The following is a 19,896-nucleotide window of genomic DNA, read 5'->3' as shown; positions in this document are numbered from 1 at the left end:
ATAGGAGCGACTGCTTCCAACACTTAATTGAGAGAGTTTGCACTCGGATTAATGGCTGCAAAGAGGAAGGGCTAATTGGCTCCGCCATGGAGACCGAAATACGAGCTTCTTTCATCACATCATTTTGCAACGGAGAAAAAAGAAGAACATAATAAAGTTTCTGAATGACTCAAACGGCAACAGGATTGAAGGTAATGACCAGTTAGCATCTCTGATACAGGGTTACTTTGAGGGACTGTTCACCTCAGAAGTCCTAGCTCCCGACCCAGGGCTACTGGGGAAAGTAAACAGGCGAGTAACTGAAGAAATGAACGCAAGCCTCTTGGCTCCGTTCACGGCAGATGAAGTAAAGGCAGCACTCTGAATTCAATCGAGAGTTAGGTACAATAATCTTCAGATATGACAATACCTCCCCCAAAGCATTGTCAAGTGTTGGAATTAGGGCACCAACCACGAATAGGAGCTGTATAGAACTCCGGAAAGAGACCTTTGATGAAGTCGGCATCCTCCCAAGTGGCATTTGCTTGATCCAAACTAGCCCACTTCCTTGGTCGCTGAAAAACCATGCAACGTAAGTAATTTTCCACATACTGATTCACACGTTCTGTCTGGCCATCTGATTGTGGGTGATAGGCAGAGCTAAACCTCAATTTCACTTGCAGTGCTTTGAAGAAGGCCTGCCACATGTTACTTGTGAATATCCAGTTTACTTCCTATGATAAAGCGAGGGCCGAGAGTTCTCAGTATTTAGCAAAGCTATTCCTATCTAACGGATAAAAACAGGATCAAATGACAAAGACATTGTTTGTGGAGAAAGAGGTGGCTTTTCCCGGATGAAATGAAACATTTGATTTGTGTAACAGGAGAAAGATTTCCCACTCCTTAGCCATAAAGATGTGGCCATGAAAAAGGGAGGGGATTCAGTGGAACTGGATTGGCCGGGCGGTAGAGTCGTGGAAACACTTGTTGATTCCTATTTTGGACCCTAGCTCCATGGAACAATATGCTACTGCGGAAACATGGAAGAATTGCAATCTTAGATCAAAACACTATGTGTGGAAAGCTTGATAAGGGTCAGTTACTTGTACATTTGATTAGTATGAGCTACTCACATCGTTTTTTAAGGATAGGTGGAGTAGGACCCTACAATAAAGAGCAGATAGCCCAGATGAATCATGGGAATAACAATATGAGGCCTTTGACGAGTAAAGGAGAAATGCAAGATTTGGATCCGCGATTTCAACAAGTAGTTCGTGCTTCGTCGGAAGTTTGACAATCACCTTCGAGACTAAAACAACCACCCCCTTCTATATTCCCCCTAGTCCTATGTTTGACAATCCCATGTCTTTTTTTGCTGAGAAATCTTGGATCAAGACATACAAGGCAGCATTGGTCAAACATAGGACTACCTAGGCTAGGTCATTCATTGCTTGGTCCGCTATATTCGTTTTGTCTTCTAGTTCTCCACAGGGACTTCCTACTACTCCGCCGAATCTCTCATCTGAGAAAGTAGGTCACCTGGGTCGGGTAAAGCAGCGTAGATAAGGCTGGAGTTTATGAACAAGTTGATGTCTACTAGGGCATTGACCGTACAAGCAGGTAAGTATAGGGCTCAGCTAGGAATTCGTTTATGCTTATATTTATAAGCTTTCTTCTCACTAGGTAGGGCGGGCAGTTGGTCTTATTGCCCTGCATCATATGAGAAGGAGTTCTTCCACGAAATAGAGGTCTTCTATGGTATTTGTGGCATTGATGGATAGTACTGGTCTGTTGTCAACAAATAGACTGGCTAGGTCACAGTCTGCTAAGTCTACTAGTGGGATATGAATATGCATTAGTAGTAGTTATTGCTGCCGGATTGGTATTAACAGTTGGTCAAGTCTAGCGTAACGTTTTTTAAGTAGAAGGATAGGGCATTAATTACCTGGGGTCGATAGGTACACCTTTATAATAAATTATTAGCACAAAGCTCTCATCTCACTTTTCATAGGTAGGCGAAAACTCTATAGTGATAGTTTAGTGTATATTGGCTTGGATTCTTTCTATTGTTATGGGAAAGGCATATCCCCACCCAGTTCTTCTTCGTCTTAATTAATAACTCCTTCCTGAACTTCAAAGTACGATAGAAACTTACTTATATCTCGTAGGAAAACTAGAGAATGAGCCATCTCCATCTCGTAGAGAAACTAGAGAGGTGCTGGGCGCAGCTGAAAGGAAATCCAAGAAGAGTCCATGAAAGGCTAGCACGATTAGGATCCTTTGTAGGGTTTATCTCGGAAGAGAAGGCTATGAAGCGAACGTCTCTTCTTTGGGAGAGAGGGGAAGATCTATGCAGGACACTTAACCCGTGCCGGAGGACTGCACACAGCTGGTACAACCTCGTGTGGTACATTTTACATGTTCTTACAAGTCCGATGGTACAGTTGACCTAGTATCGAATTATTATAGATTCCGTTGGCAGCCATTGCCCCCCTGCATGTCGTCTGACACGACCGAAACGAAACTTTACACCCCCTAGCAGCCCCCTGTCGGCATCGAAAACGGAGGGAAGTGCACGTGCTGATGTTTAATCATGCGATGCCAATGATGTAAGCGCGGGCCCGCAGGTGCAGACAGGTTCGTCGGGGGCAAGCTTCAGAGGTGGGGGGTACGATTGTGGAAGATCGCGTGGAGGCAGGGGTTGGAGATGTGATGCAAGGGTGCGGGGAATTGGGTGGAAGGACAGTCGTTAATGTGGAGTCAGGACGGGCGTGAGGCAAGAAGTGGAGGGAAGTGGGATCTAGATTAGAAGAGATAAATACGATATTCCTGATACCCGCGGACGATCCCTAGCCTAGCTTGGCAATCCCTTGAAAATGCAATGCATTTTCCCTTTAGATGAAATTGCTTTTTCGGTGGGAACTAAAAAAAAACTCTCAAATCAACTCACGCATATTCCCTTGCTTCTGTTAACTACGCATATCTCCTGTTTCTATACTTGCTAGCTAGCAACCTCTTATCACACATTTCTATACTTGCTAGCTAGCAACCTCTTATCACACAGAAAGCATGACATGAATGCATACCCCCGTGTATACAACTCCTTACTATCTCTAATATACCGTGGCTTGTTCGGCGCATAGACCTATTATTATTATCGGTCAGGCTTTCCTTTTGGCAGGTGATTACTATATATAATATAGCGGGCTTTCCCTTATCCGTTCGCTTAGGTATCTGACTGTGTAGCGTAGTTCGCCGATTCCCGGGGCCGGCACGGCACAACCGGATCCCCATCCTTAGCCAAAGTCCGTACTTTACCCCGTTCCTGATCCCCAATGCCAGGGTGGAATAGTAGCCAGCCATGAGATCTATACTTTATCCATTGGTCAAGTAGCATAATTGTTTACCAGGTCTTTCTTCTTGGATAGATATGGCCCTACCTTCCTCTTGAGGAATCCGTTCATGATGCCCTGGCTACACTGACGGGACTATGCTGTGCGCTTTCGAGAAGATTCACACTACCGGCGAAAGGAAGCGGATAAGCTTATCACGAACGGCGCATCCTAGGACATATAAATACGTATCATCCCTTTTGGAGATGACTACACTATCGGGGAAAGAATCCATAAAATACTAGTGTGTTCAATTGGAAGATCATAAGTAGGACGGATAATATCCAAAGACACCAGTCCATCCAATTCCCTAAACTTCAATCAAATCAAGAAGAAACTAAAGAAACCGCGGAAGAAAAGCAATGGTTGTTCGGGGATAGGTCCCGCAATGAAAGTATTAATAAATCTAAAGTAGATTGGCAAGAAAGAGCAGTTGGTCATCTCGGAAAGATAGATAAAGCTAAATCTAGGAAAGCAAGCTAGGAAACCCTAGATAGGAGCAATCCGTTCCACCACTCCTGAGAATTTAGGGCATAATCACCCGCGGAGCAACTAGGGTACTCAACACTGTAGTAGTATAATCGGTTGTCTTTCTCTAGCCAATAACACGGCAAGAGGTGGACGGCAATGAAGTTGAGGGTAATGACAACAAACTAAATCCCAACACTTAATGCAAACGGCTCTGAATGGTCTAAAGATACGAATTATTCGACCGAGATGGGTTTACCTCACTCGTTTGTAGAAACACTTTCGAAAGAACAGACAAGATCCACCAGATAAAAAATTGGTACGCCACGCATGGCTGCTCCGGCGAGCGACGGGGGCACGGGCGCGGTGTTTCTCGCAGTTGCTCGATGGCTAGGGGAACGGATAAATCCCCTTTCGAAATGACTTGATTATCCCTCGACTAGGAAACAAGAGTACTCTTTACCATAGGAAAGAAGCTAACTCTGAAAAAGAGAAATGGAATCATCGAGATAGGAGCTAGTTCCTAGATTGAGAGAGTTCTGCCTAATGCCTAAATTGGATGGTGGATCTTCAGCTTTAGCGAGTTCACTCGTAGAAATGTCCGTTTCATTGCTCCTCGGGTGCTTCCTTCTTTCAAATCTAGATTTCCTAGAATCATACCTTCGTCCATTCTTGGCAAGCCTTCTTCTCTGATGGTATAGATGAAGACACCGGATCCCCATCCTTAGCCAAACCTTCAATTCAAGCTAGGGCAACAAAGGTTTCATCAGAAAGGGATGGATGGCCTCCACTCACAGATCCACTTTCTTTCGGGGCCATCAATACAATAGAATAGTTCTGTTCTTTAGCCGACGTTTTTCCTTGCCGTCTATATCCGAGCGGTTCCCTTTGGCATTTTCACTTGCTTTGCTACTACGGTACCCGCATTCTTGAAAGAAAAAGGGATGGATAGTTGCCCTTAGGAGACAGATGGTGCCCATTTATCCATAGAATAGGTTCAAGAAGATGAGACGCATTGATGTTAATGAACTTGAGGTTGAAGTTCTAGTAAGCTTAAGCATAGGTTTAGGTGCACAAGTGGTATACCAAAATACTCGTTTAACTATTCCGCAATGGGACACCCTTCTCAAGGTGGGTCCCCTTTCGTACGACCTATTCTCTCTCTCTGAAAGTAGCAATAGAAGAAGGATAGCTTCATGAGTTCGTTCTGACTCCTAGTTTGAAAGCTTTTCCTTCTGCTTCAGAACGATCTTATCCCGAGTCCTCTGTGGAGTGAAGGAAGTGATGCCAATTCTACCGGGTCCGGTACCCACTTAACAGCGGATTCCATTTCTCTTGACCGATGGCGTTCTCCCACTGACTTGCTAAGGAAGAGGCTAGTTCGCGTGGACGCTGCCCTACGTGGTGTTGCTCGTTTTTAATGACTCTTAAAAGAGTTTACTAATGAATTCAAAAGGATTTAGGTATTTTACTAGCAGTCATCTTCATCAGGTCTAGATATTGCTGTGAATAAGTGTTCTTTCGCTTGAACCTATGGATTGGCTTAAGCAAGCATGGTATCTTTGGACCAGACCTCGAACATCTGCTTTTATAGGAGTTCATGTCTGTCAACATAACTAGTTTGATCCCCCTTCCTAAAGTATACATACAGCTCTTTTCTATTCTGATAATAAGTAAAGTGTCCCTCCTCCACCAGTCGATGAGCCTGCCTGAGAATCTACGCACTAAAGCCATACTGCAGGATTGCCCCCCATCATTCCAGCTTTAACTGCCTATTCGGCTTCAGCAGTGGGTTTCCAAAGGCGCTCTTCCCAGATAAAAACGGTTTTTATTCTATCCACAGGGACTTTTGCTCCAACTAGATTGAGCACGAAATCCAAGGACCTTGAGTGACCACAAAGCCGAAGGGCGAGAGCAAACGGATCAAACACTAGAGACAACTTTGTTTCTTGATAACAAAGATAGCCTGCCTTGACTTGAATTGAGATAAAGGAAAGGTAGTACATTGATATCGCTCCGCATTGAATTGAGAAAAAGCATTACCGGATTGTGGAGGATCAATAGACTCTGCCGTCGATAGACAGAAAGACGCTTCAATTGCCCATTTCTCTCCGCTATTCTTCGCTTAGAAGGGCTTGACTTACTTAACTTACCGCTTTCCCGAAACTAGCTAAAAAAGGGTCAGGTATACCTGCCTGATGAGATAGGGTTTTTTCTAAAGCGGGAGCTGCTGTCGGTATGGGCAATTTCTTAAGTTCTTTGATTGATTCTGTCCCCGAGTGCTACCAAAGTTCCTCTAATTCCTCAGCCAGATATTTCCCTTGCCAGACTTTCCCGATAGCGGAATCGATAGATGTTACCACGGAGAGGTACCTAGCAACCTTCATTCCTGCTTTCCCGTCTTGCCTTTGCTACTTGAGAGAATGCCTTTGACCGAGCAGCTCTTCCACTCATTTTATTAGCAATCAAACCTCTTCCCTTCAACTCGTACCGAAGGCTATGTCCCAGTAAGCATTTCCTCTGTTTCCTTGTTTCCCACCTCTGACCTTCCGCTATGACATGACCAGTCCACTAATAAGTCAGGTATCTCTGAAAAGTAAGACCGTCCTCTTCCCTTCGTCAATAGAAGAACTCCAACCATGCTTTCTTGAAATAGCAGTTATTGTCTTCCTGGTCAGCTTTCGACGAGTGACTCTTGGTTGCGGGGCCAGGGGGGACCTACTATCTACTTAACCGCTAGGCAAAGAGGGAGGAGCCAGGAAGCGGGCGTTTAGTGAGGAAGAGACAAAAAAGGTTTTCGTCGATAAAGCAACTGCGTGAACATATTCGGTGAGAAGTACAATAACTGCTAACAGGTAGAGCATGGAATGATCAATGCGGGAGATTCAATCCTCCCGTGAAGAAAAAGTCCACGTTGATGGAGACTTCAACCCAAGAAGGATAACGGCTGCGCGAGTCCACAGAGGGCTCCACCCACGAAGGAGCAACATTGTCTATCCCACCATGGCCGTTACCCACGAAGGGCTTGCCTCACTTGGGTAGATCTTCCCAAAGTAGGTGATCTCCTTGCCCTTAAAAACTTCTTGATTCAACTCCACAACATGTCAAAGGCTCCCAAGCGACAACTAACCAATATAGCAGCCACCACTCTCCAAAAGGTAATAGACGATATGTTGATGATGAACCCATTGCTCTTGTGCTTCAAATGATAGTCTCCCCAACACTCAACTCTTTCTCACGGATTTGGATATGGTGGAAGAAAAATATGAGTGGAAAGCAACTTGGGAAAGGCTACAAATCAAGGTTTAAATGGTAGGATTGGAATATCTTGATTTCAACACATGAGTAGGTGGTTCTCTCTTAGAAAATGAATGATAGAAATTGATACGTCTCCAACTTATCTATAATTTATTTATTGTTCCATACTATTATATTATCTATTTTTGATGTTTTATATGCATTATGGTACTATTTTGTATCATTTTGGGGATTAACCTATTAACCTAGTGCCCAGTGCCAGTTGCTATTTTTTCCTTGTTTTTGACTTTTTCGGAAAGGAATATCAAATGGAGTCCAAACGGAATAGAACTTTCGTGATGATTTTACTTGGACGAGTAGACACCTACTAACTTGGAGAGAGGGCAAGAAGAGTCCTGAGGGCACCACAAGCCTCAGGGCGCGCCCTAGGGGGGCGCCACTGGCTTGTGGGCTCCTCGGGAGTCCCCCAACCCTAAAACCACCTCTATATATTCTCAAATATCCCATCATTGTAAGAAGCATCCACAAAAATACTTTTTCGCTGCCGCAAGGTTCCTTTCTCGTGAGATCCCATTAGGGTTTCGATCATGGAGGGCCTCTACATCAACCTTGATGCCCTTCCGATGATGCGTGAGTAGTTTACCACAGACCTACGGGTCCATAGCTAGTAGCTAGATGGATTATTCTCTCTCTTTGATCTTCAATACCATGTTCTCCTCGACCTTCTTGGAGTTCTGTCCGATGTAATCTTCTTTTGCGGTGTGTTTGTTGAGACTCGATAAATAATATTTGATTATCCTCTGAATTCTTATATGCATGATTTAAATAGCTTTGTATTTCTCTCCGATCTATTGATTTGGTTTGGCCAACTATGTTGATCTATCTTGCAGTGGGAGAGGTGCTTTGTGATGGGTTCAATCTTGCGGTGTTCTCATCCAGTGACATAGTAGGGCTAGCGAGGACGTATTGTATTGTGGCCATTAAGGGTAAAAAGATGGGGTTTATATCTTATTGCTTGAGTTTATCTCTCTACATCATGTTATCTTGCTTAAAGTGTTGCTCTGTTCTTATGAACTTAATACTCTAGATGCAGGGAGGAGTCTGTCGATGTGTGGAGTAATAGTAGTAGATGCAAAATCGGTTCGATCTACTTGTCATGGACGTGATGCCTATATTCATGATCATTGCCTTACATATCGTCATAACTATGCGCTTTTCTATCAATTGCTCAACACCAACCCTCAAACCGCGCACATACGTCAGGACCGTGTTTCTGACGTGTTGTGCCGTCCAATGCAGTCTGTATTGGTCTGGCACGTCCAGAATGCTGCCACGCCCGCTCCACCACACCAAAAACCCATGCTTGCTTTCCATCTGAAATGGTCAGTGCCGCATTCATGCACGGAAAGAGCGGACGCGGCCTCTCACTTGCATCGGCGTTGAAGAGACACGCCAACCGAGAGAATGTCGCCCTATACTGATGCGCCGAATACCTTATATTGGAAGATGTCAGTGTCAGGTGTATTCTCGGTTAAGTCCATGTACAAGGACTTGGTAAACACCAGTCCTAGCCCAAAGTTGCCTCACATCTGAAAAGTCAAGGTGCCTTTAAAAATAAAGTTATTTATGTGGTTTGTGCACAAGGGAGTGATTTTGACTAAGAATAACTTGCCGAAGCGAAGTTGGCAGGGTATTTTTGTGATCAGGACGAATCAATAAAATACTAGTTTGTTCAATTGGAAGATCATAAGTAGGACGGATAATATCAAAAGACACCAGTCCATCCAATTCCCTAAACTTCAATCAAATCAAGAAGAAACTAAAGAAACCGCGGAAGAAAAGCAATGGTTGTTTGGGGATAGGTCCCGCAATGAAAGTATTAATAAATCTAAAGTAGATTGGCGTGGTCATCTCGGAAAGATAGATAAAGCTAAATCTAGGAAAGCAAGCTAGGAAACCCTAGATAGGAGCAATCCGTTCCACCACTCCTGAGAATTTAGGGCATAATCACCCGCGGAGCAACTGGGGTACTCAACACTGTAGTAGTATAATCGGTTGTCTTTCTCTAGCCAATAACACGGCAAGAGGTGGACGGCAATGAAGTTGAGGGTAATGACAACAAACTAAATCCCAACACTTAATGCAAACGGCTCTGAATGGTCTAAAGATACGAATTATTCGACCGAGATGGGTTTACCTCACTCGTTTGTAGAAACACTTTCGAAAGAACAGACAAGATCCAGCAGATAAAAAATTGGTACGCCACGCATGGCTGCTCCGGCGAGCGACGGGGGCACGGGCACGGTGTTTCTCGCAGTTGCTCGATGGCTAGGGGAACGGATAAATCCCCTTTCGAAATGACTTGATTATCCCTCGACTAGGAAACAAGAGTACTCTTTACCATAGGAAAGAAGCTAACTCTGAAAAAGAGAAATGGAATCATCGAGATAGGAGCTAGTTCCTAGATTGAGAGAGTTCTGCCTAATGCCTAAATTGGATGGTGGATCTTCAGCTTTAGCGAGTTCACTCGTAGAAATGTCCGTTTGATTGCTCCTCGGGTGCTTCCTTCTTTCAAATCTAGATTTCCTAGAATCATACCTTCGTCCATTCTTGGCAAGCCTTCTTCTCTGATGGTATAGATGAAAAAACCGGATCCCCATCCTTAGCCAAACCTTCAATTCAAGCTAGGGCAACAAAGGTTTCATCAGAAAGGGACGGATGGCCTCCACTCACAGATCCACTTTCTTTCGGGGCCATCAATACAATAGAATAGTTCTGTTCTTTAGCCGACGTTTTTCCTTGCCGTCTATATCCGAGCGGTTCCCTTTGGCATATTTCACTTGCTTTGCTACTACGGTACCCGCATTCTTGAAAGAAAAAGGGATGGATAGTTGCCCTTAGGAGACAGATGGTGCCCATTTATCCATAGAATAGGTTCAAGAAGATGAGACGCATTGATGTTAATGAACTGGAGGTTGAAGTTCTAGTAAGCTTAAGCATAGGTTTAGGTGCACAAGTGGTATACCAAAATACTCGTTTAACTACTCCGCAATGGGACACCCTTCTCAAGGTGGGTCCCCTTTCGTACGACCTATTCTCTCTCTCTCTGAAAGTAGCAATAGAAGAAGGATAGCTTCATGAGTTCGTTCTGACTCCTAGTTCGAAAGCTTTTCCTTCTGCTTCGGAACGATCTTATCCCGAGTCCTCTGTGGAGTGAAGGAAGTGATGCCAATTCTACCGGGTCCGGTACCCACTTAACAACGGATTCCATTTCTCTTGACCGATGGCGTTCTCCCACTGACTTGCTAAGGAAGAGGCTAGTTCGCGTGGACGCTGCCCTACGTGGTTTTGCTCGTTTTTAATGACTCTTAAAAGAGTTTACTAATGAATTCAAAAGGATTTAGGTATTTGACTAGCAGTCATCTTCATCAGGTCTAGATATTGCTGTGAATAAGTGTTCTTTCGCTTGAACCTATGGATTGGCTTAAGCAAGCATGCTATCTTTGGACCAGACCTCGAACATCTGCTTTTATAGGAGTTCATGTCTGTCAACATAACTAGTTTGATCCCCCTTCCTAAAGTATACATACAGCTCTTTTCTATTCTGATAATAAGTAAAGTGTCCCTCCTCCACCAGTCGATGAGCCTGCCTGAGAATCTACGCACTAAAGCCATACTGCAGGATTGCCCCCCATCATTCCAGCTTTAACTGCCTATTCGGCTTCAGAAGTGGGTTTCCAAAGGCGCTCTTCCCAGATAAAAACGGTTTTTATTCTATCCACAGGGACTTTTGCTCCAACTAGATTGAGCACGAAATCCAAGGACCTTGAATGACCACAAAGCCGAAGGGCGATAGCAAACGGATCAATCACTAGAGACAACTTTGTTTCTTGATAACAAAGATAGCCTGCCTTGACTTGAATTGAGATAAAGGAAAGGTAGTACATTGATATCGCTCCGCATTGAATTGAGAAAAAGCATTACCGGATTGTGGAGGATCAATAGACTCTGCCGTCGATAGACAGAAGACGCTTCAATTGCCCATTTCTCTCCGCTATTCTTCGCTTAGAAGGGCTTGACTTACTTAACTTACCGCTTTCCCGAAACTAGCTAAAAAAGGGTCAGGTATACCTGCCTGATGAGATAGGGTTTTTTCTAAAGCGGGAGCTGCTGTCGGTATGGGCAATTTCTTAAGTTCTTTGATTGATTCTGTCCCCGAGTGCTACCAAAGTTCCTCTAATTCCTCAGCCAGATATTTCCCTTGCCAGACTTTCCCGATAGCGGAATCGATAGATGTTACCACGGAGAGGTACCTAGCAACCTTCATTCCTGCTTTCCTGTCTTGCCTTTGCTACTTGAGAGAATGCCTTTGACCGAGCAGCTCTTCCACTCATTTTATTAGCAATCAAACCTCTTCCCTTCAACTCGTACCGAAGGCTATGTCCCAGTAAGCATTTCCTCTGTTTCCTTGTTTCCCACCTCTGACCTTCCGCTATGACATGACCAGTCCACTAATAAGTCAGGTATCTCTGAAAAGTAAGACCGTCCTCTTCCCTTCGTCAATAGAAGAACTCCAACCATGCTTTCTTGAAATAGCAGTTATTGTCTTCCTGGTCAGCTTTCGACGAGTGACTCTTGGTTGCGGGGCCAGGGGGGGCCTACTATCTTCTTAAACGCTAGGCAAAGAGGGAGGAGCCAGGAAGCGGGCGTTTAGTGAGGAAGAGACAAAAAAGCACTTCGTCGATAAAGCAACTGCGTGAACATATTCGGTGAGAAGTACAATAACTGCTAACAGGTAGAGCATGGAATGATCAATGCGGGAGATTCAATCCTCCCGTGAAGAAAAAGTCCACGTTGATGGAGACTTCAACCCAAGAAGGATAACGGCTGCGCGAGTCCACAGAGGGCTCCACCCACGAAGGAGCAACATTGTCAATCCCACCATGGCCGTTACCCATGAAGGGCTTGCCTCACTTGGGTAGATCTTCCCAAAGTAGGCGATCTCCTTGCCTTTAAAAACTTCTTGATTCAACTCCACAACATGTCAAAGGCTCCCAAGCGACAACTAACCAATATAGGAGCCACCACTCTCCAAAAGGTAATAGACGGTATGTTGATGATGAACCCATTGCTCTTGTGCTTCAAATGATAGTCTCCCCAACACTCAACTCTTTCTCACGGATTTGGATATGGTGGAAGAAAAATATGAGTGGAAAGCAACTTGGGAAAGGCTACAAATCAAGGTTTAAATGGTAGGATTGGAATATCTTGATTTCAACACATGAGTAGGTGGTTCTCTCTTAGAAAATGAATGATAGAAATTGATACGTCTCCAACTTATCTATAATTTATTTATTGTTCCATACTATTATATTATCTATTTTTGATGTTTTATATGCATTATGGTACTATTTTGTATCATTTTGGGGATTAACCTATTAACCTAGTGCCCAGTGCCAGTTGCTATTTTTTCCTTGTTTTTGACTTTTTCGGAAAGGAATATCAAATGGAGTCCAAACGGAATAGAAATTTCGTGATGATTTTACTTGGACGAGTAGACACCTACTAACTTGGAGAGAGGGCAAGAAGAGTCCTGAGGGCACCACAAGCCTCAGGGCGCGCCCTAGGGGGGCGCCACTGGCTTGTGGGCTCCTCGGGAGTCCCCCAACCCTAAAACCACCTCTATATATTCTCAAATATCCCATCATTGTAAGAAGCATCCACAAAAATACTTTTTCGCTGCCGCAAGGTTCCTTTCTCGTGAGATCCCATTAGGGTTTCGATCATGGAGGGCCTCTACATCAACCTTGATGCCCTTCCGATGATGCGTGAGTAGTTTACCACAGACCTACGGGTCCATAGCTAGTAGCTAGATGGATTATTCTCTCTCTTTGATCTTCAATACCATGTTCTCCTCGACCTTCTTGGAGTTCTGTCCGATGTAATCTTCTTTTGCGGTGTGTTTGTTGAGACTCGATAAATAATATTTGATTATCCTCTGAATTCTTATATGCATGATTTAAATAGCTTTGTATTTCTCTTCGATCTATTGATTTGGTTTGGCCAACTATGTTGATCTATCTTGCAGTGGGAGAGGTGCTTTGTGATGGGTTCAATCTTGCGGTGTTCTCATCCAGTGACATAGTAGGGCTAGCGAGGACGTATTGTATTGTGGCCATTAAGGGTAAAAAGATGGGGTTTATATCTTATTGCTTGATTTTATCTCTCTACATCATGTTATCTTGCTTAAAGTGTTGCTCTATTCTTATGAACTTAATACTCTAGATGCAGGGAGGAGTCTGTCGATGTGTGGAGTAATAGTAGTAGATGCAAAATCGGTTCGATCTACTTGTCATGGACGTGATGCCTATATTCATGATCATTGCCTTACATATCGTCATAACTATGCGCTTTTCTATCAATTACTCAACACCAACCCTCAAACCGCGCACATACGTCAGGACCGTGTTTCTGACGTGTTGTGCCGTCCAATGCAATCTGTATTGGTCTGGCACGTCCAGAATGCTGCCACGCCCGCTCCACCACACCAAAAACCCATGCTTGCTTTCCATCTGAAATGGTCAGTGCCGCATTCATGCACGGAAAGAGCGGACGCGGCCTCTCACTTGCATCGGCGTTGAAGAGACACGCCAACCGAGAGAATGTCGCCCTATACTGATGCGCCGAATACCTTATATTGGAAGATGTCAGTGTCAGGTGTATTCTCGGTTAAGTCCATGTACAAGGACTTGATAAACACCAGTCCTAGCCCAAAGTTGCCTCACATCTGAAAAGTCAAGGTGCCTTTAAAAATAAAGTTATTTATGTGGTTTGTGCACAAGGGAGTGATTTTGACTAAGAATAACTTGCCGAAGCGAAGTTGGCAGGGTATTTTTGTGATCAGGACGAATCAATATAACATCTCTTTCTGCAGAGTCCACTCGCCAACTATTGTGGCATACTATTCATGCATCCTTTAATATTTCTCCTCTCAGCAGTTGATCAAGTTTATCTGAGACGTGGTTAACTAGGCTATAGTCTGAGACAACGGCACATATTTGAGTAGGAGTGTGTGCATTCCTTTGGGCCTATGTTTTTCTCAAAATGATGTCACCTTTTAACAGACAAACCATCACCAATTTTTTTGAAGATTATCTTCCGGGAGTCTGATTGGATCCATACGTGGACGTTACTTTGTCATGTAGACCACGGGGAGCATATGGATTTTGTGTGACCGCCGGGAGAAGGTCGGATACTTACAATCGGTTTCGATATCGGTCCAATAATAAAATAGCTGTCTGGTCATCTTACGCTATTTTCGTCAGTTGTGGCACTTTTTTAGTTTATTTTGTGGATTGCTTGAGACGTTATTTTGAACCTAGTACTTTGTTTAATAAAATGGTTGTGTGCATCATGTAATTCAGAGGCTGGAGTCATTCTTCTTTTTGAAAAAAGTTAGCAAAAAGAAGGTTATTTATGGGAAGAGCCATAGAATTGTTGATACAAAAGATGTGGTGTTTTTTGCTGGCAACACATGTGCTTATGTCAGAAAAAATAATCTGAACTTGTGGCACAAAGTAGTCAGAACTGCTTTGGTACAACTATAAATGGCCTTGTATAAATAAACAGAGCCTTTGGTGTTTTGATTTTTTTTCGTGGTGCAGCTGAGCTTGGCTTAGAAGCAGATTATCGCCTTCAGTGTTGTTAGGCCAACTCCACCGCGCGACCTCAAACGGACGTCCGCTTTGCCCATATTCTGTCAGTTTGGGTAGGGCGATGGGGTCGTGTCCGGACCTGTCCTGGGATGCGGTGGCCGTGCGCCCAGCACGCGGCCACATCCTTTGGCCCCATCTTGTCTACCTCCATATTAAAAAGAGAACAATGTTTCAAGTACCAGCGGCCCTAGTTCAGGCCAGCGGCCCTAGTTCACGCCGGCAACAGAGCCAGCAACCTACACGTCCTCGCCGGCAACACAGCCAGTGGCCGGCAACACAGCCAGCCTCGAAAATGAATAGTTTTTTTCACCGGCAACAGCCAACCTCCAAAATGAATGTGTTTCTCTCCGACACACAGCCAGCGGCCCAGCAGGCGGCACCCATGCTAGCCTTCAAAAAGAACGGCCACGGCCAATCGGATGACCTAGTTCAGGTCGTCGGCGTCGAACATCTCCTTCTGCCTGGCCTCGAACCAGCTCCTTGTCTTCTCACTCATCTTTGTCAAGTCCACGCTCATGATCTCAAGGGCCACCTCCTTTGCTTTGGTTGCGGCATTGGTGGCCTCGATGTCGAGCTGCCTCTGCCTGGCCGTGACATTGGCGGCCTCGCTGTCGAGCTGCCTTTGCCGAGCCGCCTCCTCCATTTCGATCTTCCTCTTCTTGGCCGCCTCCTCCATCTCAAGCTTATTCCTTTGTAGATCTAGATATTGCTTCATTTGCTCATCCTTGCTTTTCCGCTTCTTCTGGTCCCTCAAATCCTTTTGGGACATCATGCCGTGCAAAGTCTCATGCAAGCCATGGATGGCGCATCACGTATGTCGTCCACCTTGGAGTTGGTCTTGCCCCTCGGCCTCTTCAATGCCTCACCATCTCCACCTCCGGAAACTTGGTCGTCTTCTTGCCTCTCGTCCTTTGAAGTTCATGGTATTGATCCTTGAACTTAGGGCAATTGTTGATGATCGTCCAACAATGCGTAAGAGTGAATAGCTTGTTATTGTGCCAGGCCTTGAATACTTTCAAAGATTGAGATGCCTACACCACATGATCAACAAGAATTGGACATGCAAACATATACAAGGCCGAAGTCTCATGGACAAGGAAAGGACTAGGATGAGGAGAGCATACCATGTCCCCAACACCGAGACCACTCACGGGCTGTGCTTCAACGCTCTCAAATGAAGCGCAATACTTGTTGCACTCTTGTTGGATGAACAACCACCTCTTTTGAATCGAGGTGATGCCACGGTTGCTTGTAATTTGGTAGGGCTCAAACATCTTCCTTCAATGGAAAGTTTTATGGTCTCTCGTCCAAAAAACTAGGCTCTTTTCTTGCGAGCCCTTCCTCGGATCTTGGCTAATCTCCATCCAACATTGGCAAATCAACTTGTCCTCCTCTTGTGTATATGAACCCGTGCGAATGCTCTTCCTCCTCATTTATGCTTTTGCTCTTTGGGTGAGCTCGTCGAAGAACAATGGCTCGCCACCAATATCAATGTCATTGCCTTCTTCTTCATCACCATCACCTTCGCAATAGATGTCATCGTCTTCATGCCACAAATCACCATGGTCGTAGTCAGCACGGCCGTCGGCCTTTTCATCGGCAACGTACTGGGCGCGGCCATCCTGAGTTTGGGTCTCGTCGGGATCTTAGGCAAGGCTATGCCCACCGTCGTAGATCACATCCTCCATGAACCGGTTGTAGAAGGGGTCGTCGACCGGTGGTGTTGGTGCTGGCATTCCGTCGAACAAGACACGGGGAGACGGCATGGTGCCCAGAAACGGCGGCCGTGCTTGCTTTCTTTGCATCTCGACGGACGGACGGCCGCCGCTGCTGGACCCAGGTGTGACGTTGAGGTCGATGACGATCGAGGGGCGCGGGGTGGACGGCGCGATCACACGAACGTCCGGTGACCCCGAGAAATGGGTCTGGCCATCGTGCCTTGGCTGGGGAAAACTGGGCGACATAGGCGTGGTCCGCGACGTCGGCGACTGGCAGTATGGAGATCGGGTGACCGACGAGCCTGTGCTCGCCGGGCCCACGGCCGCTGCAGAGAAACCTGCCGGATGACAAATGCCAAGCATGAGGAGGGTGTGCGCTTTGTTGACGATGGCCTCCTTCTCCTCAACCTCGGCCTTGCGCCGCGCGGCCTCCATTGCATCGCGCTCGGCGGCGAACTTGGCCGTGGCGGTCTTGCCCTTGACGGCCGCCCTCCGGTTCCTCCTCTTCGCCGATTCCGCATCCAACTTGGCGATCTCCTCCGGCGTGCACTCCGACTGCGGCTTCCTTGGCGCCTTGGCCTTCTTCTTCTTGACCTTTCCGGGCGGGTTGACGGCCAGGCCGCCGGAATTCGGCTGGGCGTCAGCCGTGGACGGGGGAGGGAGGGGCGGCGGGACGTGGGAGGGTTTGGGGAAAAATGGCGCCAAATTGGGCGCGGGGGGTTTGCTTTGTGCCACCGACAGGTGGGCCAGAGGAGGACAAGCGCGCGCGTCCCGCCTGTCCGCGCACTGTTTGTTTCATCCTAAAATCGACGCAAACTTGGGCTGGAGATGGGTCGTAAACGGACAAAAATCCGTTTGCTCCCGCGCGCTGGACCGTCTGGTTCGTTCGTTTTACACCAAACAGACGCGCGCCGACAGAATGGAATGGCCTTACCCACTGTAAGGTGAAGTTGTCTTCTCCCGGCAATTGAGCTGCCATGGCGACTAGCACGAGCGACCGACCACGGCGATGACACGTTCGCGCGACGGGCGGCGGCATGCACAGGCGCCGACAAGCGGTGCTACTTGGGCCAAATTACCTCCCCTTTATTAATTACGTACTCCGCGAGGTACGTACGGTGTACGGTCAACCGAGATCAAAGCGACCGACCACGGCGAATTCAGTGGCCACAGCGCTGGGAGGGAGTGTGGTGTGTGTCTCTGGCGGCGCCATCACGTGGTCAGTCCGTTTCAGGAGATCCCCTAGTTTGTGGAATTCAGAAAATTTCTTTTGGCCCCGGGAGCGCATGTGCTTCCGGGAGCCAAATTGACTTTCCGAATGTTGACCAACTACATAGAAAAGAATAGTAACATATTATGGGACATCAAATTGCTATAGTATGGTAGTACATTTCAAAATGGAGCTACTGACACTAGTTTAGTGTCGTAAATGCTGCTACTTCTTCATTTAAGTTCTGGTGAGCGGTGTGTATTCCCACTCCTCATATAGTTAGATCCAAAGATTATAACTATTTTTAACATACTTCAGTATTAATGATTAAATTCTCTGAAGTGAGTTGTATAAAAACTCATCTTAGTCCACATATTTTACATAATTTACATATATATCATTTTATGTTTGTTTTTTTGAACTGTCACTCGCGGGAAAGAGTCCCCACCTGAATATATTCCCTTTTTCTGAATTTACAATAGCATGCCCGAGGAAAGGAAATCACACCACAAGCCGGCATTTTCCTCTCCCATGCTCTATTATTTGCTTAAGTATGATGAGTATAGAAGCTATCCCCTTTCACCCCATCAAATCCGCCTCTGATGAAGCTGCCACTGCGACATCCAATCACACAATGATCGTAAAATGCATGTTAGAGCTCACCCAACAACAACTTCATGTGATCATGCCCATAGGGCAATCAAGGATCCCAGGATGGTTGACGTCGGAGCGCCCAACGATCTACTGCCACACTCACTACTGGATCTCGTGAAGGTGCTCGACATGTTAGGAAGCATGAGCAAGCACAAGTCGGCAATTCTGAAGCAAGCAGTGTAGTCTGTCATTGGCAACCTCAATCCCGACCACTGCCTCTTCAACATGTCCTTCACCCCGGATGCATGAAAAACCCTATCCAAGAGCGCCACGAACTGCCTCATGACGCTTAGCGGTACCAACATCAACGATGGGCACCAGAGGACCGCCCAGGTGCTCGACGAGTGCCGACACGGGAACACCATTTGCATTGCAGTGCTCGTCTCCGACGGCCAGGACACCTACACCTTGATGACGTTGCAGGGGCCGTCACAATCGGATGGGCCGCCTACGATTGGTCGGTGCCAATCCATACTTATAGCACTTCGAGGACGATGTTCAAAGTTTGAGAACCTGGCACTACATGTGACACCCTGAATATTTTGTGAACCTTTTAAGCACTTCACTGTAAATATGTTACACATTAATAATATATGCTGGACAAATATAAACATTAAGAATGTAGGATCAAAGCATCAAGCCATGCTGACGCCAACACGGCTTCCACGTCTCCCTGTGCTCCTCGCGCGCGCAGAACGCAAGCTCATCCCACCGCCCCCCGCACTCATATATATGTACATGGATCTCGGTCTCCTCACTCCCAGCAGACCACCACTGACCTCATCATCACACTCACAGAACCACCATTGCTAGCTGAGGGTAGAATAGATGGACCAGCCCGGCAAGGGATACGTGACCGGGACGTCGGTGCCCCCGAAGCGGCCAGCACGGCGGACTAAGACGCGTCACCCGGTGTACCGCGGCGTGCGGCGCCGCGCGGGGCGGTGGGTGAGCGAGGTGCGCGAGCCCAACAAGAAGTCGCGCATCTGGCTCGGCACCTTCGCCACCCCGGAGGCCGCCGCGCGCGCCCACGACGTGGCGGCCCTCGCCCTGCGCGGCCGCGATGCCTGCCTCAACTTCGCCGACTCCGCGTCCCTGCTCGTCGTCGACCCGGCCACGCTCTGCACGCCCGAGGACATCCGCACCGCCGCCATCGCGCTCGCCGAGTCCGCGTGGCCCGCCGCGGCCCAGGCGTCCGCGTCTGAGCCTGCGCCGGCGATGATGACGATACAGGAGGCCGCGGCGACGCCGTACGACGACGACTACGCCTGGCAGTACGTTGATATGGACCAGCATTCCTACTACTACGATGGGATGGGTGCCGGTGGCGACTGGCATATGGACGGAGACGACGACGACGACAGCGCAGGAGACATCGCGCTCTGGAGCTACTGATCGAGCTGGTTAATTTTGAGCTCGCTTGATCGATTCGCTGGCCCCTGCTGCTGCTGTGCAACGTACGCGAGCAAGGGTACGATAGACAAGGAGACGAAACACAGTTG

General features: G+C 46.7%; 1 protein-coding gene across 1 annotated transcript; it reads left to right on the top strand.

Moving 5' to 3' along the window:
• Positions 1-16,374: 16,374 nt before the first annotated feature.
• Positions 16,375-19,789, top strand: LOC119360171 (dehydration-responsive element-binding protein 1C-like). The gene is made up of 3 exons (XM_037625928.1): positions 16,375-16,416; positions 16,514-16,540; positions 19,223-19,789. Exons 1-3 carry the CDS (start codon positions 16,375-16,377, stop codon positions 19,787-19,789), a joined length of 636 nt encoding a protein of 211 aa, XP_037481825.1.
• Positions 19,790-19,896: the final 107 nt, after the last annotated feature.

Source organism: Triticum dicoccoides, chromosome 2B (assembly GCF_002162155.2).
Source record: "Triticum dicoccoides isolate Atlit2015 ecotype Zavitan chromosome 2B, WEW_v2.0, whole genome shotgun sequence".
NCBI lineage: Eukaryota > Viridiplantae > Streptophyta > Magnoliopsida > Poales > Poaceae > Triticum > Triticum dicoccoides.
The sequence above is the reverse complement of the archived record's forward strand: the minus strand, read 5'-3'. Positions and strand labels throughout refer to the sequence as shown.